This window comes from Nymphalis io, chromosome Z (assembly GCF_905147045.1).
Source record: "Nymphalis io chromosome Z, ilAglIoxx1.1, whole genome shotgun sequence".
NCBI lineage: Eukaryota > Metazoa > Arthropoda > Insecta > Lepidoptera > Nymphalidae > Nymphalis > Nymphalis io.
Genome location: NC_065918.1, coordinates 6,456,478 through 6,483,350, shown reverse-complemented (window position 1 = coordinate 6,483,350; position 26,873 = coordinate 6,456,478). Strand labels below are relative to the sequence as shown.

At 31.4% G+C, this 26,873-nt stretch overlaps 1 protein-coding gene across 1 annotated transcript in view; it reads left to right on the top strand.

Annotated features, from left to right (window-relative positions):
- Positions 1-4,606: 4,606 nt before the first annotated feature.
- The window catches only part of LOC126780578 (dendritic arbor reduction protein 1-like), a 49,795-nt gene continuing 27,528 nt past the window's right edge, over positions 4,607-26,873 (top strand). The window contains exons 1-2 of the mRNA XM_050505175.1: positions 4,607-4,731; positions 8,879-8,950. Coding sequence (XP_050361132.1) covers positions 4,681-4,731; positions 8,879-8,950 — 123 coding nt within the window. The 5' untranslated portion in view covers positions 4,607-4,680. The remainder of the gene's footprint in view (positions 4,732-8,878; positions 8,951-26,873) is intronic.

Below are 26,873 nucleotides of genomic sequence, written 5' to 3'. Positions count from 1 at the left end.
TGCGGGCCGGCAAGGCGGTGACGGCTAGTACAGAACATTCTTTCCGACTGTACTGGCCGTCGTTGCGTTTGGACTCTACTACCACTTACCATCAGGTGGAGTAGAGTCATTTGCCATCCCGGACATATAAAAAAAAAGTTAATCTATAGTTACACTATTTCAAAAAATAAACTACAATAGTGCCAGCATCTTGGGTACAATGCCACAGGACAATCGAATAATTTTGATGGCGTTTTTTTTCTTTAAATTTGTAATGCGTATTTTGATTTTTCATATATTAATAAAATGACGGTACATAGCTTAAAAAAATTAATAAACAACTAATTACAATGTAATAAATATCATTATATAAAAATATTCTGCATGAAATTTAATGAATATTAGCTTCCTTTATTATCTTTTATTAGGTACCTCGCTGTATGCGCTCTTAACACGTTTCTTCATGAGATTTAAATTTATTATTTGATTAATATTATCTGCGAGATTTAAATATAGAAAATATTATTTCGCCCAAGGAACATGGTCTATTGACTATTAGTTTTGCAAATTTTACAATGCCAAAGTCGTATTGACAGTGGTGACCACTTAACATCAGATGACCCACTTGCTAGTTTGTCTACCTAATACTATACAAAAATATTTACGTCCTTATATAACGTGTGACACCGTTTTATCGAATAATCCAACTTCCAATGAAGCTTTGAATCTAATGTTTAATATTTCTATTGTCCAACATCATCTTGGACAGCAAGTGGGCCATCTGATGTTAAGTGTGTAAAATGCACTATGCATTTTATTTTATTAACTATTTTTTTCTTATTAGATGTACTTTATTTGTGTATTAATATTTTGAAAGTAAATATTAAATTATAAACAAGACATATCCATTATTCAAATCTACGTTAGTTTTGGTCAGTAGCACTTAAAATTCAAACACCAATATTAAATGGCCTCGTGATGTCTTTAATAACCATAATTATGAGCGTAAAGGAATATTATTTGCCAATCATTTGATTAATAGTAGTACAATTAATTTTTGAAGATTTTATAATTGATGTCACGCTGTATATGATTGTATGAGTTTTAAATCAAAATAATAAATCTGATGAAATATTTTTAAAAGTTGTCACGTCGGCAACGATTGTTGAGGCATGGAAACGAGTAAGATTCAATATATTGATAGAAATTTTGCTTACTTTTTGATTGTTACTGTATATTATGCTAGCTGTTGCCTGGCTTTTGATTTTGGCTTCGCTCACGCGTAAATATAAGTAAAGGATAAATGGTTGAATGGAAGTCAAAGTAAGAAACATGAAATTTCATTCTGGGTAAAAAAAGTATATTACGGTGTTTCTTTTAAATTTTAGATTGATGATTAATTCAATAAATATTATCAGTGAACTTAGTTTATTATATTTTATAGTGACCTAAATGGGTTGAAACAAAAAATATTTTATAGATGTCTTGTGATCTACAATGCTGTAGATCAAATTCATTCAAGCCGTTAAATATGCAATGCTGTAAATGAGGAAGCGTAAAAATTTTTTTTAAATTTAAAATACTCAGTTTAAGCAATACTATTTAAGTCAATGACAACTTTATTTATAATTAACTATATAAATGAAATGCGGCTTATTCTTTTGGTGTAGGTACCGATTTTGGGTGTAATTTTATGTGATAGGAAACAGAAGGATTCAAACTAATTAGAAATTAAATGGGTTAGTGGACAGCACCATCTTTTTCATTCATAGGATATCTAACCTGTATTTAACGACTTGTTCCCTAAATGCTTTCGACAAAAGGTCAATATTTAAAGCAGCTCTGTCGTCTTTAGGAGATCATATAGCACGCTCTAATACCCATTTCATGGGATTTTTCGTAATGTTACTAATATCAAGATATCGAGGTCGAGGAAAAGTTTTTTCGTATTTTATATACATTAAATATATTTTATTTGATATATATATATTTTTTTTCTTACACGGTCTGTTTTGTCCATAAAGTTCAGATAGACTTTTCCGCCACAGTTCTATAAATTATACAATTAAAAGGGCTCTTGCCACCATTGACGTTCCTGCTCTTAGTGAGCCCCATGGAATTAGTTGTGATGATGGCAAGAGACTAATTTACTGGTGGTAGAGCTTTGTGCAAGCTCGTCTGGGTAGGTACCACCCACTTGTCAGATATTCTACCGCAAAACAGCAGTACTTGGTATTGTTATGTTCCGGTTTGAAGGGTGAGTGAGCCAGTGTAATTACAGGCACAAGGGACATAACATCTTAGTTTCCAAGGGTGGTGGCGCGTTGGATATGTAAGCGATGGTTGACATTTCTTACAATGCCAATGTCTAAGGGCGTTGGTGACCACTTACTATCAGGTGGTCCATATGCTCGTCCGCTTTCCTATTCTATAAAAAAAAGACCTGATGGACTGACATTGGTTCCCTGGGAACGAGGATGGGCCCTAATTTGGGACATAACATGTGTTGAAACACGGGCCTCATCTCATATCAGGGAAACAATGTTATTAAAAGCCGAAGCTGCCGCGGAAAGATCTAAAGCGAACAAACGTTACAAATATTCATCTCTTATTCCAAATTACTTTTTTTCTGTTTGCAGTTAAAACGCTTGGACCTTGGATTAAAAAAGCAAAAAGATTCATAAAAATATTACACCCCGTCTTATTGCCTCTACTGATGACAAAAGGGCTGCTTCATTTTTCGCCTAGAGAATCGGAATTGCGATTCAAATGGGAAATGCTAGCATTCTTGCCACCATTTTACGCGGTCATGTTTTGTACAGTAACTATTTTTAATTTTTATTTGTATTTATTTAAGGCTTTTTTATCATTGTTTATTTACATTTTATTATTAAATATTTTTATTGCACGCTTTATGTGTCGATGCACTTATGTATTTACATATCATTATTTGCACTTGAAGTTTTTAACCAAATATTTCCAATAAACGCTAATAACCCATCAAAATAAAAAATAAAAAATGCTACCCCTTTTCTCGTCACTGGAATATTCAAAAATTGATTAAAATATATGTTTATTAATTCAATCAATATACACTAATAGTAAATTTCAAATATATAAGATCATTCTTTTTTTCATTTTTATACTAATCTATTCACCCATTTCTCCCTTTTGATGTTACATTTCCAAAAACGATGACATATGAATTTATTTTTGCTCAGAAGCTTTAATAATCAATTTCATTCTTCTAATTTCAAAATTGGCGGGTTCACCATATAAACTTTCAAAATATACGTCTGAAATACGTCTTTATTTATTTCTAACCAGAAGCTTGTATATAAAATTGCATGCTCCTAACTTTGAAAATAACGGGTTTTTATACAACCGTTCATCCCTTATTTTACTCGTTTAGCGGTGGAAATTCCAAAAATCATTGCTCAATGGATGTTATCAGCATAAAATGCATGAACTGTCAAAATTTCAAGTCTTTAATCAACGTGCTTTAGGCTCTGCGTTTATTAATCTGTCAGGACAAGTCATTACGTATATACGTAGGTATAGATCAATTCGAAATTAAAGTTAGTCAAATTCAAATAATTTTGAGCATGAATTTCAAGTACACTTGTTCTCAACGAACGAACTTTGTTGCTATTTTCATATAATTTCAGTTTTATATCGATAATAATCGGTATTAAAAGAATATCAGTTAATTTATAACCCTAAATTTAATATTATTCAAGGTTAAGTTATAAAAATTACAAAAAGTGTTCATAAATATCCAAAATGTTAATCAAACTAATTTAGATATATTGTACTAAGTCCAGATGTTATGAACAGAAAATCGTTCAGCCATGTAGAGAGTTTGTTAGAGCTCTACGTGTTCACAAAAACAGCACCAGCACGACAACGAACAGTGAAAGCAGAAATGAGAAGATATACAGATATTATATTAGTGTAGGTAAATCCATTATGCAGGTACTTAACAAACGGGTCTGCTCTGATAAGAAACTATCGGGTCTTATAACTGATACGGTGAGAGCATGTGTGCATGGTATTTTAAATTTCTCTCATGATTGCAATAAATATAACGGTGTATGTATGTGGCTTTATTTACGACGTTATACGGTTATAACGTAGAAATAAGAACGATAGTACCCTTAAGGATAGTCAAACATGATTGTTTACTTGTGGTGAAAATAGAAGAATTATTTAGACAAATCTACCTAATAATTAATAAGAATTTCTTTCCAGTGGGAATAATCCTTATATATTTATCCGATGAATATTTCATAAATGAAACACTTAACATATTTTTTTATAAAAAGAACTGAGATTATAAAAGTTATTATTTCGTGAACTATTTTTTATTAAATAGGGAACTTATTGCAATTTCACCGTAATGGTTGTAATAATTAGCAATAATATACTAGTAGTGCGGAAATAAAGTGTAGGCTGGAGTGAGGTGCGAGCCCTCGTTATCAGTCGCGAGTCGCGCAAGAGCCTAATCACTTTCATTGCAACCCTGCGAAGGAGGTCGGTCGGGCCGCGCTATCACGCACGGCACTACGGCAGTCGGCGAGTCGGCAGTCGGCACGCAGTCGGTCCCGCGCAGTGGGTGCGCGCAGGCGTGCGCTGACACCGCGCGCGATCGCGACCGTCCTTACGTCCTCCTCGCGTGACGACACCCGGCCGCAGCCGGGAATGGAGGCCTGCTGCGCGATCACACCTGCCGAGGAACTCGTGGGCGACCAGGTACGACTTGCGTTGGACCACCCGATCCTCAGTGACAATCTTACTTCATACTTTGTAACAAAAACATGCAAGCCCAACAAAGTGTACCGCCTGTGACGTCTACTGAGAGTAGTGATTGCTGTTAGTTTGATTGTGTATTCGACCTGTCTTGTATATTACATATAAAATCATCGATTCAAAACACGTGAAACGTACCAGTGGCGAAATTAATGGTCCAGTGCGGCTATCGAAGCAATTTATTCATTTAAAAATAAAATAAATATTATATTAGTATAATTATATTATTAAAATTTTTACTACATAGACACATACATACCTAAGCATAATAATAAATAATATAAAAATAATAAGTGTTATATGACCCTCATATGGTCAAAGAAATATTATTTGAGATTTTTCTATTGATTTAAGTATAAAATAGATTAAAAAAATGTTTTTACTTAATTACATTATAAAGAATTTTAAGGGATTGGTACCCATATCATTAAATTACATCGGATTTCAAGCGTAATATTGGTATAAAACCCAGCGCTGAAAGTTGTTTTCCGCCGGCATTGTTTCCGCAGAATTGGTCGGAAAAACTGAGGTGTTTAATGGCCCTTGGAAATATGTTTTCCGATAATATTTTTATAGAAATATTTTACAAAGATACATAAAATAAAATCTTCCCCTTAGTTTTACAAAATCTACTGACTTTTCTAATTATTCTACAGGAAATTAGTAAGAGGAAGTCCCAATCACAGTTTGTGATTTGATTGCAATCGAAGTAAACAGAACAATAAATACATTTCTTGAATTCCGTTTTAGTTGAATGTTGCGTTGAAATATACAAAAAACAGACTTTTTATTTTCATATCCATTATATAACATAATAAAATTGTTTTAGATAATTGTGTACTATTATTAAAATATTTTCGGTGTCCAAATATTAACAAATTTTTAAGCAACATTTTATATTTTATTATATTCTTATTGAAACCGATTATTTTGCTATTGACTGTGTAAATTTTTTAATTAATTATTACAATCCGAAACTTGTGCGCATAGAAAAGACATCAACGACTACCGACGGCTTAACGATCAATCGAAATGAGGCTTGGAGAATTTTTATTTTGTTACAAAGTTTAATTACCTTTTAAATTATGCAACTCTAATAAAATAATTAATAATATAAATTGAAAATTCGTAAAAATTAAATAAAATCAAGTTTTTGAAGACTTTAATTCATTCAATTAGAAAAATATATTTAGAATAAATAAAAGAAAAGAATATCGATGAAACATTAATTCAGTTTTACATATTATAAATGTTAATGCTGCATTATGGGCAGCTTTGCTTCCGGTGGGATCGGGAGGGACTATTTTAAATTTGATTATAAAAAAAGGTCATTAATTAAATATACATAGTTAAAAAAAAATTAAAATAATGATTTAATCTTTAACCATTGATAATTTTGCATCAATTATATTTTCGTTCAATGTATTTTTTGACACATTATAATTTAGTATTACATAAGAGGTTGATTTAAAATTTCTGGATTATATTAGTAATGTTCTTAGCTTGTAAAAAGAAGAAAATCTAATGACTATCAAAACGTCACAATGTTTTCTAATAAATGTTAATTATTAACAATAAATTGCATGTTATAAGAATATTTTTAAGATATTGCAACTGCCTTTATGTTTATAAGTTTATTTACTTTATTGTTTATTTTACATTAAATAACACAACTCTTTCTTTTTTACTTATAATTAACATGCTTACCATGGCTTTATTGTTAACTGATTTCAAATATTATACCTCAATGTTTAATAATTTTATAAAAATCCAAATATATGCGGTAATGACAATTCGCTTACTTTAGGTTTGTAAATGTTCATACATTATATGTTTATACATATAATTATAATATATTTAAATAATTTTAGTTATTGTTAAATATTCCAGTGGTATTTTCAGTGAATGTTTTATCATTTTACTAGTTTTTCAGTAGTAAATATCTAGAAGCGAAGATCAATTGGTTAGTGTAAAAATAAAATACATAAAACTACAAATATATTTTAGTAATTATTAATATAAGATGAGCAGTATCAATGTGTTGTTATGTAATCACGCAACAGCAAATGACACACGTGCTGTTGGGAGTAAAAGTTAAGAGAGATTTTAAGCATGTAATAAATATTACTTGATGCCAAACATAAAGTAGTCTACAAGTAATAAATGCAAGTTTTAACATATTTACATATGAAACCGGCTTTTTATCTATAAAATTAATTAAAACTTTATAAGTTTGTGTTCGTAAAGAGCACAATTTCATCTTACGTCTACGAGAACGAAATTACACCAATTAATGTAAAATATATGAACTTAATTGACTGCCTCGTTGGTCTAGTGGCTTGATGTAACCTCCGCAAACCCGGAGGTCCTGGTTTCAGTTCCCAGGTCGGGCAAGAAAAAAGATATTGGGTTTTTCTGTCAGAAAGTTCTCAGTAGCAGCCCGGAGTCTGGAAGTTAGAAGTGTGTACACCCCCGTGTCTCGGAAAGCACGTAAAGCCGTTGGTCCTGCGCCTGAACTCTTTCCGGTCGTGTCGGATTGCCGTCCCATCGGATTATGAGAATTAGGGAATAAAGAGTGTACCTGTGTTTGTGCACACACTTGTGCACTATAATATCTCCTACGCAGTTGGCTAATCTCTCTTAAGATTGGCCGCCGTGACCGAAATCGGTTTGGAGGACATTATTTTTATTATTATTATGAACTTAAGTGTAAGGTTGAAAGAAATACATACATTTATTGTCAGAGACTTTTATGTAATAAATAATCGCTAAAAGAAAAAATTCCAGTTAAATAAACACGTAATATATAAATAATAAAAGTACAGTTAGAGTCGTGAAGAGGTAATCTCTTATTCACAATATTCTCTTAAAGCTTTCCTATTCTTTAAATTAGCATATTAGCTGAGAAATCTCGAATGTATTGGATGTCAGTTGTAAATATAAGCGGCGATGCGATGAAGAGCGATGTTAAGTGGACGTAACTTAGCATAAAACAAATCTGATCATTACCATCGTCCATCGATGTCCATATTCGGGTTTTACAAAAGCTTAATTGATTTTAACGCGCACTTTCGGCCTTTTATAATCATATGCCCATGACACATTTTTTTTTAAATCTCATATTCCAATATCGAAGAGAAGTATATAATTGTTTACTACACTTATTGAGTAAAACGTATGCGACGTTTTTTTTATTTCAGGGCACTATTTTTTGTTCTAATCAATCTGCCCAACTTGTTGCGTCTTCGAGCTGATGGGTCTCTTAGCAATTTTTCTATTAATCTAATTTCTTTAAAGATCAGTATTTAGAATAACTTAATACAATCATAAATGTATATATATAATTGACTATATACATCTTTGTATATAATTCTTATAGTTTACATAATATTATGACTACTGACTGATGATATAATATTTGATTAGTATAAATTAAATTATTAACATTAGTAATATAAATACCATTTGAAATGTAGGCAATAATACAATATTGTATTTAAAAAAAATCTTTCTCTTCGTTCATCTCTATAGGAGTTGTTTAAATTTTTTATTTATTTATTTATTTGATTCCTGAACGGAATACCAGGAGTAACAAATTATTGGTTACTAAATGTACATGTCACATCCGTTAGTGTCTTTTAATCTGTGAAACAAATACTTATAATAAATCATAAACTTTAACACAATATTTTACATTATATTTAAAATTAGAATGTTGATGTATATATGGATCTATTCATTTTTTATCTTTAAAAAAACTATATTTCTACGTGCGCGTAATTTTAATAAATCGGATAAAATTAAGGAAGCGTCTTTGATCGAGTCTCTCTTACATATTGTAAGCCGGTGGAAGTAAAATATCTATACTCTAGCTTAGGTATCTTAGATCGGCCTAGAATTTGCTATTTGACTTGGGTGACATAGACAATCCAAATCAATAGATTTATAAATGAGGTCAGGTATTTCTGTATTATTTTGACCTTTAAAATAATAAATTGCTTAATACCATGATAAATTTATATTTTATAAAGTAATACTTGTCGTTGTTTATAAAAACAGTTAGTCAATCTTAATAAAATATATTTCGCAGATTGTCCCGGGCGGCGGCCGCTGGGGTGCTCCACACGCCGCCGGCCTCCTGGACTCCTGGTTTCAGATGCAGGTCTGTTTATGTTACTTGTAATTATTAATTCTTAATTAAAGTAAATAACGATATAAGATATTTTGTTACGAATAACAGTTTTTGTCCGAATATTCAGAAGGAACATTTTCGATCGAAACGAATTCCAACTAAATGATTATAAAATTATAATACCTTGGAAATATTCAATACATGCCATTGTAGAACTGTCAAGCATGTTCATTCAGAATAAAAACATTAAACGAACCAATCGTCAAACTTCTATGAAATAAAATTTGTAACCTTAAACTTTATGACGTGGGTATAAAGGCAACTATCAAATGTCAATTCGAATGTAATGATATTTAGGTGGCGGCTTGTACATATTTGTATGCCGCATGCAATAATGACATTGTCACGTATGAGCGACATGCCATTTATGTGTATATACTTACATCTGTTATAATCTAAATGATAAGCCGTTTAACTTTATTAAATGATCAAAATTCTGCAAAAAAATATATAAAAAAATCTTTAGTTAATCATACACATATAATAATAGGGATGTGATGTATCTGGCTACTGCTATGCATGAACCTGCATTTTTACAGCCATTACCTCTGAATAAATATTTTACTGCATAGTCAATTTGTTATTCTATAAAAAAACAACAATGTAATAACTTCATAAACAAAAATTTAAACTATAATATTAAACATCACTGCCTAAAAAATAGACTGAAAGAAAGTTAGTACTCAACTGGCATTCGCTCAGTGTATCCAACTTTTCGTCAGGGTTACCGTTGCCTTAATCTTTTCTACTGAAAAAATAAAAATATTTGTGGGCACTCGCCAAAACAAGACCTATTAAACAGTTAAGTGTTCAAACGGTGATAACATGAAAACCCATGTTTTATTTCAGTAGTCATAAAGCAATATTTATTTACAAAAAATGATAATCAAATTATAAGAAAATACATAGAATTGACAAGTCATAAATACATAGGTCGACAGTTCTTTCATCTTTACTTTACTTCTAATTAAAGGTGAAATTGCAAATAAATAAATGGCCTAATGGTTAGTGATAAGATAATAGAGACCTGTTTAAAAAAAAAACAATTTACAGAACCACATAACCACTGCGAAAGTGTTTGATGTTTTGCAAAGGTGACATATTAAGGTGATTAATATTTTTAAAGGTTTTATTAGTATATTAATTAAGTTTAATTGTACGGTGGTATAGAAAACAAAAATCACATAAGTAAATAAGTTTATTTTTAAATAACATTTAGTACAAATCTATTTCTTAAATAGGTTAAATCGTTATGGTAAAGATAAAAATGATTTACCTAGACTATTACGACCAGGACGAACTATCAACAACAAAAAGATGAAACAGGCTTTTAAGTTCACACCATGGGTTAAGATGGCCATGACAGTCTTAGAAATAATAACGCATGGCTTAGCAAGTCTGGAGACATTCATCGCTTGCCATAAAAAATCATTTTTCTGTTCCCCCTTTTTTGGGGTGAGTGCAATATGTAACCTACACTTTTTTTAAAAGTTACATATGAAGAGCTAACTAACTCTTCATATGTAACTTTTTCTCTTTTGAATGCTTGGATAGATAACGACTCAGCTCTCTCTTGTTTATCGATAATAAATACGATATCAAGAAATCATATTAAAAGTAATTCTACAAATTACATTTAAATATATGTAGGTATAGAAAATGCATCGTAATCTAAATTTGAAAATAACAAACAGCTGATTACATTTTAATTACAAGCGATTTGATTCCTTAAATATTATGAACTAATTTTCCGGTCGACCAGAAGTGCTTATAGTTTATATTATTTCTGGTGGACAAATATGGAATTGATTGAGTGTATCGTAACAATTTACACGGTACATGATATCGTGTGCAGCATTGGGGCTATTGTCAGGGACCAGACACCGTGTCGTGCATGGGAATTTATATCAAGATAATATGGGGTAAGAAGCAGCCTTCCGAAAATTAAGAGTTTTGGTCTAAAAGTTAAATGAAAGTTAATTTAAATTTTTAAATTAAATTTAATATAAATAAAATAAAATTTCCGGAGTACAGTACGTTTAAAACCTTACGTTTTAGCAATATTAAACTATTTTTTAGTAACAAAATATTAAAATCATCTTAGAATCAATCATTTTATTTAATTATTACTAATAATTTCTTGTATTTTTAGATATCATGTATATATATTTTTGCAATCAAATAAAATTGTAATGAAACGCGGCTAACAATTGATTTCCCGAATGATGTATAGTTTGATAAAGCAAGAAGACCTTGTACGTAACTGCTTTGTAAGTAATGCCTTCTGTTATCAACGGACACGACGTACACGCGAGGGGTGCGTACTCGCATGAATGAGGCCGATCAAACATTTTTTTTAATCCGTCAGCAATATATATGCGTCTGCAATTAGTGTTAAATAGAAAATTTTAAATGAATAGTGAAGATTCAGGGATACTAATGTTAGCATACAGAATTTAATCCTAATTAAGCATTATCTAATATTAATTTTATGTAAATATCGATGTTCTATTGTATATTTATGAAATTACTATTGGATATAACTAAATATATAAAACATTACAAAATGCACATCAGGTTAAATATAACTTTTATACGGTTTACCCAAACAAAAAACACGACTCAAATTATGTATTGAACGACATAAAGAGATTTTCAGTCATTTTGTTTAGGATTCAACCTTACAGCTTATGACTGAATAATAGTGGTGTGTCGTTAAAAACTACTTTATGCGTTTCCACATAAAGTAGAGGGGAGGGGGGGTTTGTGGCACTAGCCGGCGCCGAGCATGAGCCGGAATACCGACTAAAAAACCAGCGGTACCCGTCTCTTCGGAGGACGTCACGGGATCGCTTGCGCTACTACCGTGACGCACCGACGGTTGGCCCGCCTATACGGGCCTCCTAATCCTAGGGGATTACCCGGGGTACAGAGATATCCTAGCTTTGGCTATATTTATGGCGGGAGGAGGAAGTGTGCATTGCGCTGACGCCTTCTAATAGGTCTTCTTCGGCGAAGCCAGCCAGCGGAGGCACTGTCCTCACGCACCCGCTCCGCCGCTTCCTTCTGAGACATGACATTTTCGCAGAAAGAGACCGTCTCCTTCCAGCACTTCTCACTACCAATCATAGCGTTTATTACGCTCAGCAGCGAACAGGTCTCCGCCTACGATGGCCGCCAAGGAATAGGCCTCCATGCGGCATACTTAATCAAAGTGTGACGTGCCATGTCCGAAGGCGCGCCGCACACGCGGTAGAAGGATGTCACCTCCCGCCTTGCTATCAGGTGCAGGAATCTACCGAAGGAACCGTGCCCTGGAAGTACCTGCGTTAGCCTGAATGTGAGTGTGCCGTGACTCCGTTCCACCCAGCGACACAAGTAGGGACAGACCGCCTCTACCGTCACCTGACCTGCCTAGGGGGTTCTAACAAGAGAGTGGAAAACTGAACTGATTAGACCTCAGCCCGATGATTCCATTTCTCTGAAGTCACAATAAAGCTAACGACATCTACATCGACCTCAAAGTCGCACATCGGCGAAATATTAGACGTAAATAGTTTAGATAGCTTGATTTATAAAGTAGCTTAGTTGTTAGTAGTAGTTTATAAAATAAAACTAATAAGAAGGAAATCTATATGTTTGCACATTATATAATGTACTTCATTACTTTTTTTTAATTTTCTTTAAAAGTATAGAGATTAGTTTCTTATTAGTTTCATATTATATATATTATATATTATAAAATGTATTTCTAAAACATATAGTTCCTATTATTAAAAGGATGTTGGGTTTTAATCGACGCATTGTCCATTTCAAACTGCGTGTAAACTAAAATTAAACGCATGATTTAAGCTCCATGTACTGTGACACAACTATTTTATTTTTAATTCAGTATAACTTATCTAGCGTAGTTAACTGTTTGCTATGTAATAAGTAATATAACGATTAACTAAAAATCTATAAACAATTAATTAGCACTTTAGGTAAAAAAATAATAATAGATAGAAATGTTATTGCATGGATCTACCATACTTATACATATAAATATTTTAAAGTAATGTTAATAGTAGATTAGTAACACTATGAAATTAAACCCTTACCTAGGTATAGTTCAGGATACATTTTACACATTCAGTTGAGTTAAGTTTCATTATCCTAAATACCCAACAATATCAGTGTCAATTAATATTACACACCTCAATGACTTTACTCAGTTGCGTAAGCGCAAACGTAAATGAGATTCATGTAAAGAAGAGGGTCGGGGGAGAGAGGAAGAGGGAATAGTGACAGGATTCACGGTCCAACTGACGAATACAATGATCGCGCTCAATACGTGATCGATTATGGCTTTGTAGATATGTACATATATGTATGTTTCATTATTTGTTATTTTGAGTGCCTAAAGCCGACGCAGTATGGTACAGTTGTACAAAGGATTTTATTTACGTAACACTTAAAACTTTTACATTTTAAATATATATATATATATATTAATATATATATATATATATATATATATATATATATATATACACACAATTATTATTTTTATTTTGGACACTTCACACACGGCCATCTGATCCCAAATTAAGCTTGTACAAAGCTTGTGCTATGGAAACCAGACAACTGATATACTACATATACTACTTTTCTTTTGTATATACATACTTATATAGATAATTACACCCAGACTCAGAACAAACAGACATGTTTATGCACACAAATCCTGGGTGGGAATCGAACCAACCACGCTAACCGGCTCGCCAAAAATTATTTTATTGTAACCAAAATAATATATATTATTTTGGTTTTGCTCTCTACACCTATACTTATCCAATTAGTATCCAAGAAATTAAATTAGTATTATTAATGACTATGTAGAACATATAAGCAGTAAATAGATTATATAATATAAAATAAATTAATAATGTAAAGGTTATTAAGTTTTGCGAAGATCTTGAAATATATTATTATTTTATATGCATATGGCATGACATGTATGACTAGTGAAAAAATACTTTACAACTGTCCCAAGTCGACAGTTCCACTTTGGATATTAATTAATAATCTTAATTAAATTATTATATACTTTGTAAAATAAATATCATATTTGTATGTATGTGTGTCTTATTTATGACGTAATTATTCAATGGTATTACTTAAAAAATAATTGCACAATGAGACTTAAGACATAGAAACATACAAATAGACATATGATGCTCATCGATAATGCTAAAATCCGCAAACGTACTATATCAGTAATGGTGTTCAAATAACGATTTACGTCTGTGTACACATATTTATGAATCGCTGGAAACTTATCATGATATCAATAAGTAAACTAAAGAAAACCTCGTTACTTTGAATTTATCTTTTCAGTTTTGTAAGAAATGTGTTTCTACATTTAAAAAAAAAATATACAAGTAGAGCACGGTTTTACGTTTTCGATATTTAAATTCAATAGTTACAATTATTATCTATTATACACAGTAATTGAATACGTCTCATCTATGAATTATTATTTCATTCATCGCGCTGGAATTTATAAGAATCCAAAAGAAGAGATATATTGAATGGAAAATGAAACCGTATTTTAATTTGAATATCAATTAAACAAGGAGACACAATCATTATATTTGACATTTTATTACTTCTACAGTTTTTTATTCACATAAAATATAATCCCCGAAAGCAAGCTTTTAGACAATGAAATATAAAATATCTAATGTACACCATAATTTAGTTTAACTGCTCGCTAACGAGATAGCAGCTTTACTTCTTCAGGACTCGTAACTTATGAATACACATCAGTTTTTAGTTAATGACTCATTTACTTCAGCCTATTAATTTTTATTGCTGTTTTAGAAACCCGTTGTGATTTTTAAGAAACTCATTGATCCTATAAATCATTTAAAAGCTAATCATTGTTTCCGTAATATTTGTCTCATGCAATATTATTTTAAGATTATCAAAATCGTAATAAACTGACAAATTTGGTACGAAATTGTAAAGTACGAGTTATTGCGAAGAGTACATATTCTTAAATTAAATTAGTTATCGGATGAAAGCAGAATGTGTCAAATTTCTGAGTCACATGACCTGTCCACTATTTTACATCACGGTGAAGTTATTACTATAATAAAAAAATGTACTTAGTAGGTCTCCAAACATTATTTAATGTTTATAATTTAATTATTTCGTTATAGGTAATCGTAGCACATCTTTTTATAAACATGCATGTCATTATTCGATCGAATGTATTTTTAAAAATCTTAGTATAATTATTTTACTTTAATAGATATAGTCCATAATTGATAACATGCGGATTTCATAAATAATGTTGTTAAATATTTTCAAAAACATAACAAAAACCAAGTAGTGTTTGTAAGTCAGTATCAGTTTAATAACTCAACTTTAGTGTTCAGGCTACAAAAGGTATCCATTTATTTTGTAATCCAAGTTCAATCAATCCAGTTTTTTTATTGATAAAGAATTAACTTGTACTTACATTGTAGACTTCAGTATTTGTGTATCGATATCGGACAATCAGACGTAATATATTAAGTGCTACCTGCGCAAACCAATAAAAAACGCAACGTTTTATTAATTTATACATAAATGCGCCACGCTTTCTATACGATTATATAGTCCACTAATGCAATACGTCATATACTATATAATTTTAATATTATTATTCTGTAATATAACACATGCTATTATATCGTTACAGTTTGGTTTGAATGTGTCGCTCTTAAATTTGTTTGTTATAAAATTTAATATAAAGCGAACATGTCTAAACCTAGGCTGCCTGGAGTGCATATAAAAGGACAATTAGTGGATCATTGATAATAACGTGTCATATATCTTATATGATTAATGAATGACGAAACAAATATATTACAATAATTAGTGATCGTTGTTGGTTAATATTACTTATAGTTAACTGTGAACCGTGTAACCGGTATGGAATTAATTTGATTAAAAGTATGCTACGATCACAATAAATGTTATTATTTTATATAATGAAATGTAATAAAATGTAAATATAATGTAATAAAATGTAAATAAGAAAAGTGTAATATAAAATATATTAATTAATGTTGTGTATAAACATAGTTTTATACGATGCCATTTTTTGTGAAAAAAAAAAAGTCTTAGGTCATCTCTAGGTAATTTTATATGAATATATTTAAAAAAAAACTTTGTTCGACCTTATCATTAAAACTCGGTGTATATTATATTACTAGTACCAAAATATATAATTAATCCGGTCAGTACAAAATCTAGGTTAGGGCGACGCGACCCAAAATCTTTGTCGTACGATAAGTGCAAAAGAGACAGCACTAGGTGACCTAGAGAAGCAGGTTGGGAATCCGGAAGGTACGAAGAAACCGGCTCCACGATGCATTTTTCCATTCAATGGAAAGCTCTGCCTTTACTTCGCAAGCCGTTGATTTTTTTCGATAGTACGCTGACACGATAACATAACGTTCTCGTCTTAACTAACCGTCATCAATATTCGTAATATTAATCAGTTAATTTTATAATCAATTAAATCATGGTTTTAAATAATTTATGTAAATGCGGAAAGGCTATCTTAAAAGTAATATGAAACTGTTGTGTTTATTTTTTATTCTTAGCGTTTATGATCGATTTTTGATCTCAATTTTTGTTATTTTGTAACGCTTTAATCTTAAAATCGAGAATGGTCCAGAAAAATATTCATATTGTTTTTGAATACGTTGAATAAACTTCTTAAAAATGCCACCACTCAATTAATGTGTCAGGACAAAATAAAAATGATTTGATTTTATAACAATTTTTTTTTACATAAATAAAAAAAAGAATAATAAGTTTGTGATTATATTATCAATTTTAGATTAAGAACAGCTGTCGAACTTAAAAAATATGTTATTAGTTACTTTGAGAAAATTTAATTTATATAGTTGAAGTAACACTATGAACTAATAGTTCTCAAAACTTGAGAACCAAACCAGTGAAAATCAAATAGAACTAAAGGAATGAAGATAAATATCATCAAAAATAGGTACGTTATGACATAAACACTTGACAATATCCAATACCAGTGAAATTTCGATGTGACAACTTTTGAAGTTATATTGAATCCAACCCAAAAAGAATCAACAAAATCAATATACGAAGATATCTAAAGATGAACATTTCCGGCCGAATTGGGAATCTCCTATTTTGAATTTGCTTAAAAAACATAATAATATCATATTAGCTCATATTTTTAGCTATCTAATAATTGAATCATCTATCTCACCCGAGTACGTTCTATTATCTGTAAAAGGCAGGAAAATGTCATCTAAAGGGCTGGTCCGTTTGCGCGAGCGAGTCGTCTTGTCGAACGGTTGCTTTCTACCCCGCGGCTGCGGCCCCTTCTTGCATTCCAAGCGTGCGGCAAATCGCAGCCTCAACGTATGTCACAGAATACTGCGGAACCCATAACAATTAAATTTATTTTTCTATTTCTTAGTTATTATTATCTTATTTAACAGTAGCAACAATGATGATCGAAATGATTTGACTTATATGAACTAAGGTACTGAACTAGCCTTATGTGAAATTTTAAATCATAAAATTAGAAAGTAAAATTAAACGCAAATGTAATAACTTCGTTCTAAATTACTAATATTCGTAGTTTCGGGACTAAATAATTATGCTGAAGTCTTCATGTTTCCTTTCTTGTCCCAGTTAAAAGTGTCATCGACTTAGTATGTTATTTGCGTTGGTTATCTCTTATTGACACATTCAAACAACTTATCGGTCGACGAGTTTCAAAAACGACGCTTAGAGCTTGGTGTCAGTCTTGTCGAAATAAATATTATTAAAAAACTGTGTTTCATTCTAAATAATAATATTATGCAACACGTCTTTGTAATACTAATCGTACATATGTAATCATGCATATTATGTTTATGAGTATCTATAAACTGAACTCCTTGAAAGAACTGGATTCGTTACAAAAAATTTAACACGTCAATAATTGTACAAATAATTTGATTTACATTCTGTTCGGTTAGTTTTGTGAATACGATAGAGTGAGTAGCTCCACCATTTTCTTTATACCTATTTAGAGTTTTGTTTAACAAAACGCACCGTTACATGGCAGCGTGACGTCAGTGAGACGGTGGCGAGGCTGCGGAGCAACGCGGGGTACGCGGACGCGGGGCGGGGCACCTGCGCGCGCGCCGTCGAAAGTGATCAGAGTTGTAGACCACGCAATTTGCAGAAACGGCACGGCCCGTGTGTACTATACATGTATTAAAACATACATTATTTATATTACCTTCACATTGCAACCAACGGGTTCATTTTAATTAACTAATTCTAACAAAACTGGTACACTTATGTATTTGGTATAATTCTATTTTACTTAAACGATGTATTAATAAAAATAATGTTTTACGATTTATCTTAATTTTAACGTGATATATTATCGAATATTTAATTTATTTATGACTTTAAGACTGAATATTATTTTACTGTTGAAAATATGCAGTGACACTTCTGTGTGTGTATTGTAGTCGAATGCGATCGAATGTTGGTCATGCGGACTGCGGAATAGGACAGGTTAACGTGCCCGATAAACACACCATCGTAATTCCATTCAAGTTTTTAAAGCCTTTTTAGTCTCTGCCCTGAAACGAATAATTCAACGCACTGATATGGATGCTTTGTCTTAAGAGAGTTTAAAATGTATTGTGCAATTGCTGTCTGCTTGCTTTTAGCTAAGTGTTCATGTCATGGAGGCGATAGCACTAAATTAGTGCGGACGGTATTTCCAAATACATAATAAAACGATGGTGAATGACGAAATTTTATTCGAAGCAAACTTGTTTGTACCAGCCTGTAAATGTCCCACAGCTACACTTAGGGCTGCTTTTGAGAAGGTTATGAGCTTATTCCACCACGCTACTTCAATCGATGGATACACATTACTCGCATGTGGCACATTTTCATCCGACATGTAGGTTCGCATCAAAATAAATTTGTGCCTGCCCGGATTTGAACTCCTAGTCTTCAGTAAATATTCAGATGTTCTATGTTATCAATGGATCACTTCGGGTTATATAATTTAATTTAAGTTATTATATAAATTATTTAAAACAAACATTATCGGAGAAATATAAAAAATATTTGACGGATAACTGATATATCAATCAAACCGATTAATGCAACCGATTTAATGAACAGTATTCGAAATATGCTTAAATAAAAATTTATTATTATCGATGACATTTAAATTATTATAACATTTATATTACTTTATACATATATCCTTAAGCTACATGCAGTAACATTTATTTTAGCAACAGTGATTAATTTTTTTGTGAATGAAAATATTAATAAACTATTTAATTAACATCGACGTTAATTAACTGTTTTTTTTTAGTTAAATCTATATTGACTAAGGGTGAAATATGGTAACAAACGCTTATTGAAGTTACTTTTCATAAAAAAAATCAAGCATACAGGTATACATGTTTCGAAAATGAAATGACACGTTTTACTTTAGAGATCGGGTGTTGTAAGTGGCAACAGTAAGCGGCAGAGTTGTCGTGACAATGGTTGGAATTCACGCAGAGATGTCGGTGGCGGAGCGCGGCCGTAGAGTCGGGCCTAGCGCCGGGTCAAACATTCTAATGTATGACGCAATGCCACAACTGGATTTGCACTCGTCTTACTGATACTGTATGTTAATCGCCTTTTGGACAATCTAAACTTACCGCATTTAAACTCGCGCTTATATTTCAATGTCAATTTTTTTATCTCTTCAAAACCGACTCTTATTAATGTATTATGTACATTAAACAATTTCTGTCTATAAAAAAGCAGTGAGATAAATTTCTTTTTTTACGAAATATAAAAAAGTGTAAAGTGTATAATATGTAATGAAAAAAAAAATTGTAATGTGTAAAGTCTATACTTTAATTGTCGCGAACATAACTTTAATTAATTTTCACTACTTCATTTCCGATGAGCAACGATTACGTAGAACATTTAATAAAATTATCTCAATTTTTAACGAAAATTTTGTAAAATAAGCAGGCGCGTCAAGTATATATTCCTCAGGTGGTTATTACTTTGAACTTTTGGAAACATAACTACTTATATGGTGTGTAAAATTTAATTTTAACTTCTTCAACGCTACATAGCGTTTGCAAATCACACATTTTTCTTATCCAGGCTACACGTACGACCCCACTTCAAGAGACTCCAAAAGTGAAACTTAAATAAAGAAAAAATGGAGGATACGCCGTGTGTTACTATTATTAATTATTTTGAGTGTGTTTAGTCAACATATAAATTAAGTACGAGGACATAGTGTAAGCCAACTGTTCTTTGAAGAAGAAATATATTTTTTTAATCTTCATTCGAAATAAGCATTATCTTAAGATATTTATTAACGACAACTTAAATATTTATATCAAATATAAACATGTGTGTGGTATATAATATATAATAATTTACGAATAACTATATCATGTAATAGGAAAACTCATATATAAAATTAATAGATATAAACTTTTGTAAATAAGAAAAAAAATGTTTTTTTTTGTAGTATATCAGGTGTGGGTGAAGTTCGATATTCTTTTGGACGAATATCGACTAATTAATAGGCATAGTATCTCTCGAATGAAATTTTATGTCCACGTGTTAACATAATCGAGTTGTATATTTGAAGTCGTTTGAAACGTTTAGTATCCATCGATGCATACATAAGAGATATTATATCATCTTCTCGTATTAAGAGTCAGTGCATATGTTTCATAGCAAAAGCTCTCGTGTGTATCTTACGTTACAGTGACATCGTGCAGTGGGCAGACAGCTTGGCGCGCCACTTTTTTTAAATAAACCTATGTCTTTTTAACAAACGTCAGATGACTGAATATGCGGCTGTCGAGGCGGAAACTGTTGACTTTCTTTTTTATAGCCGCCAAGAATATAACGCGAACGTCAAAGTATTTTTAATGTTTTATACTATGAATTTAACAGTTTCGATTGAAATTACTACTCACTAATTTCATTGCTTTAGCTTAGAACGACTATCAAAATATCCACTTCTCAAAAAATATGTATTAGATATGTAGGAATGTATTTTTGAAATATTAAGAAAAAACAAATAATTAATTCTAAAATACCAATATAATTTTAACTTGACAAAAACCTTGAATTAAAAACAACTTTAATACTATTAAAGTTAATGTATTGTCATAATATTTTTAGCGATGAGTCACATTACTTCTCAAATTACGTAATAGCTAATACTAGTTTAATTTAAACGAATATAGGTAGCATATATCATTATATTATAATGGGATGACTCACAAATATATAGCTCACGTGGAGTTGTATAATTCGTGTTTTCGGCTCAGGTTATTGGCTTTCTATTGATTTCGTTTAAAATGTTATTAAAATAATATACAAGTATCAATTTCACCTCCGATTGTTTTGGATAACTTGCCAAATAATTAATATTTCAATTAAATATATATAAATAACACAACTGTAGACTAATTTCATTTTAATCTCGGCTTACTCAAAACTGTTAATTTTTACAAAGATAATTGAATCGACGCGTAACTGTCACAGAAAAGTAAATGTCCCTCTGCACTTTAAAGAAACAATTATAATAACATTTAAAATTAGTAAACAATACTCGCTATAAATAACAAAAGGATTTATTTACCCAAAACAAATAGACCATATCAGCGGATATTGAATCATAAAGTGTGTGTAGTTTTATCGCAATAGTTTATATTTTCAATAGACCGTCCCTCTATCTAATCAAGTAGTAATTTCAATATATTTACCAAAATATTAGCCACATATACCGAGCCATAGTATACAGGTACTGGTACATTTACAAGTTATTTATTGTATTATAAAATTATTATACCATTTATTAATTGTATTTGGTGTTTATTAAAAACGGCGTATTTTTCATATATAAAATACTATTGATAAATTATATAAAATATGACTCACAATATAGATTTTATTAAAAACGATTCATAAATTTTATTTTAAACGTCGATCGTGCCCTCTAGCGATAACATACTCTCTTGTTAGAGTTTTTTTGCCTTGCCATGATACCAGCCTGTAGGCTGTACTGACGATAAATGTACTCTTTGGTCATCGCTTGCGCGGAAAACATGGCTCTACTTCTCTGTAATAGATCGTCATTGGGACCCCATGAAAGATCCAATGATAAATATTTGACAACTTTTTTTTTACCAATAGCATACAATATCCTTATGATAAAAATGAAAATCAGAAGGCTTACTATGAATAGAAGCCCATAAGTAGCATAAATATAAGTTGATGCGGTCACCATTTGATAGTATATTTCGGTACCAAACGCGTATGTCAAAAAAATAGTGGATAATATCCACGATACTTTAATACATCTTTTTGGTTTTATACCTAGCATAAAATGAACGTCTTCGGCAAATTTGTTTATACCATACAAAATTAAAAATACAAAGCATTCCAATATAGCAATAAATGTTGAAAATAAACTTATATACCGCCGAAAACTCAAAGCAACGATGTTGACGCCATTATAGCTTAGGAAAGGAATTGTAATTATAAACAGGAACACAACAGCACAAAATGTCGTTAGCCCCGGATACTTCCTTAGTTTGGGACACCTTTTTAATATGACTTCAATTATATTAAAAAAAAACATTACGCTCGTACAAATGCCTAAAGTGGCGTTACAACTAAACATAACTATCAGATAAAAAGTTTTATCTTCATACATATACAAAAGTCTAGGAAACTTTTCGAAATTTAATGTCATTGGAGTTTTAATAATAGCCAACGTTTGTACACCGTATTCGAAGGCATAGGGGCAGGTCATCATTGCTATAGTGAAAACAAACATAATCGAAAATACTGTAGAAAAAATCACTGCTGTTACAATATCTGAGAAGCAAGGGGTTCGAAATGACGTACTAGATGACAAAGTGAATATCACTCCTGTACCAATATTCAAGTTAAACACTACTTGATGGATGAGGGTGGACAGTCGAAATTTATTTTTAAAATTATCAAAGTCCATGTCCAAGGCTTCTTCAAATTTTGCCACCAATCCTTTTTGTCGCATTGATCCTATAAATAATATCATCAGTGCTAGCATCGGATAAGCTGCAAATCCACCAACAAACCACTTCAACGATTTGGATCTTTTGAAACAGCTAATAAATACGAAGAAACATATTAACCCTGACGCGAGGCATACTTTCCAAGCAATTTTATAGCCATTGTAATCAGCTCTCACCAAATTTTGCCTCCAATATTGATATTCCGGGAATGTTTTGTAAAGGTTATCACAATAAGGAAATAGATTTTGATATTTTATACAGTCTTGATTAACAGTGTAATTAGCAACTATACTATTACAAAATTTTGAACTCCATGATCCACAAGTATAAAACGGTACTGGACTCTCAAAGCTTATTAAAAAGTAATGTATCAAGAACGACGTTATAATATGGTTGAAAATAAGAATGACAGCTTGCCACACTACAACCACATAGCCAATATAAGAGAAACATGGACGGATCTTCCAAGCATCAACACAGTCTCGAGTTGTAAACTGACCAACTACGGATTCCATGTAAAGTATAGGAATACCCATAAACACATAGAAAACTGTTAGAAATATGGTGTACCCGAATGTTCCTTGCAGGAGTGCATTGCTTGGTATGCTATTTACATTCGACATTCCTATGAACTGACAGATTAGGACCATAGTGTAGACCTTTCTCGAGCCCCACTGGTTTTCTTCTTCCTCACTTAACATTTTAAAATAATTTGTAACTGAAACAAATATTTTAGCACTACTTATTTGTGATTTATTTACACTTGTCAAATAAATCCGTAGCCAACATGTTTACAAAATACTAAAGTGAATATCGCTTCTAGATTTCAAATAGGTTCTTTTTTCTATACATTAACATACATGTATTTCTAACAAACGATTTTGTCAATAGCTATGTAACCTGGTCAAGGCTCACGAAATATATTTATATATTATACTATTATTAATACTTTTTAACGATACGAATCAAAATTATTAATTATGTTTTCGATTTCAGTCAAAACGAAGAGAAACAAAAAGACAGAAATTTTTTTTTATCGTCAATCATGAGATATGTGACATTTCAAATATTATGCCATTCTTTTCTAAACATGTGGGTGTATAAGACAAACGATTTGTTAATTTTTTTATAACATATTGTTCTTACCGATAGTGTATTTAAGTATTGGAATATTATATTGGAAGAAAAAAAGGAGGCTGGTTAGTTGAACTAGGTATGTAACAACTTTTGCCCGTTATTTTGTTTTTATTACAATAGTTTACCATCACTCATAGGCATCGGCACTATATTTTTTTTAAATATTATTATATTATTATAGATAAATAATTATATTTTACTATAGGAAAAAGCTGAGATGGCCTAATGGTAAGAGCGCGTGAATCTTAACCGATGATCGTGGGTTCAAACCCGGGCAAGCACCACTGAATTTTCATGTGCTTAATTTGTAATTATAATTCATCTCGTGCTTGACGATGAAGAAAAACATCGTGAGGAAACCTGCATGTGTCTAATTTCACTGAAATTCAGCCACATGTGTATTCCACCGACCCGCATTGGAGCATCGTGGTGGAATAAGCTCCATTTACAAGAATATTAATTTAATGTAATTGCATTCGAGAATCAAATTATTCATAATTTAATTGAAAAATACAAAAACATTTAACAATGATATTTCATTATCCTTAAAAAATAATTTTCCATGTCGCAGGAGGCAAATTTCAAGCTTAGTATAAAAACGAACAAACTAAATTCATAACAAAGTGATATTGCGTCTGGTCGCTGCGAATTCGTAGGCTAGCAAGGCAGGTGTCTGCCGTGTAATGAAATTGCAATTGATAAACGGCCCGTAGTTTCACTTTATACGTTTAGATACTACCAGGACCCGTTCTTGTTATGTTTCCACAAGGCTTTCTTGTTTCACACTCGTCGCGTCGTGTGATCCAACACTATACCTAACGTTTGTGATTTAAGTTAATTCAATGCATTCAAACGGTATAACGTGACATAACACGCAAAAGTGACAGAGGCAAAGTTATATTTTGTTTATTGAAATATGTAAAATTATTATGAAATTATACACTTAACGATTAATTAGCTTACTTATTTGTGTTCTTTTTATAGTCAGATGCAAAAATAATCGCTAAACATAAAAAGCAGCACTTGTTTTAAGTTTTCAATGATTTACAGTAAATTCAAAGTAATTTTTAAAGTGGGTACTCGGAGTTATCGGCAAAAAATATGCATCTTCTATTTAGTTTAACGTTTTATCTATTTGTATTATCTAATCAACATTTCTGCAACGTACCGCAGTACGAAAAGATAAAGTGAAAAATATACTATTTTGCCAACCCCACCTTTATTTGTTGACCCACATACGATTTTACTGCAATTATATTATTTGACAGTTATTAATGATACCTAGCACTTCAAAATTGGATAAAAGTTAAGTCAAATAACAAATTTAATTCTCTAGTACATAATATAAACTTTGGGTAATCATTTTGTCTGTTTGTTTTTTTTTCAAATTAAATGTAGATACTTCGTCCGTAGTCCGTAGTAGTACTTACATTAATTCAACAAGTTCATAATAACAAATTCGAATCTCAATGTGTCATTTAACACTATATAACTCTAAATACTAGAAAGGAAGCAAAACTTACACACAGATGTAAGCTTTAATGTTGATAATCAAACTTCTTCTATTAACATATTTATTTGGTTTACTAGGAGTTAGAGGTTAGTGCGAGCGCATCTGGGTAGGTACCGTCTACTCAACAGATATTCTACCGCTAAACAGTATATATAACTTAGTATTGCTGCGTTCCGGTTTGAAGGGTGAGTGAGCCAGTGTAACTACAGGCACAAGGGACCCAACATCTTAGTTCCCAATGTTGGTGGCGCATTTACGATGGAGTTGATGAGATTGATGAAGGAGTGATTAATATTTCTTACATCACCAATGTCTAAGGGCGGTAGTGAACACTTAGCTTAGATGAGTTGATGAGATTGATGAAGGAGTGATTAATATTTCTTACATCACCAATGTCTAAGGGCGGTAGTGAACACTTAGCTTAGATGACCCGTTTGCCTGTCCACCTATCTATAAATAAAAAAAAGTAGATTTGTATACGATTCAGATAAGGTAAATATATAAAATATGGCAAATTTTTTATTATCAAAATATTAAAAAGAGAAGTCGCTTCTATCGACTATGCTGTGTATTACTGAATGCAATATTTATCATTTTATCGTGATTCGCTAGTGTGACGACGATACATGCTAGATTACAAATTATATAGTGTAGAATCATGCGTACACATTTTAAAACGTTTTATTAAATAATCCGTGAATACAATTTTTTACAATTAATAGCAAAAAGTACACCTAAGAAAAACTTAGTTAATGAGTAGACAATTTAAGAAAATAAAACTGTTATACATATAATGTATACCTATTTATGTACATCAGCTTAACTGAAGCTGATATTTATGTGTGTGTGTGTTTTGGCTACTAAATACCTAAAAAAATATGTAGATAGGAAATAATTTCTAAAGTGGATACTTGTCACAATAAGTGTGGTCGTTACATTTTCTGTAATTTCCGTATAATCGTAGTACGTTCTTGTAGGCAAACGGTGTCGTGTTATCAGACGGTGTATCTTGAACAAACAGCTCAGTTCGGACCACAGCGGCTCGCTATTGATTTTGACTGATTACAGGCTACAAGTGCCCGTTATTTAATCTACGTTTACGGTT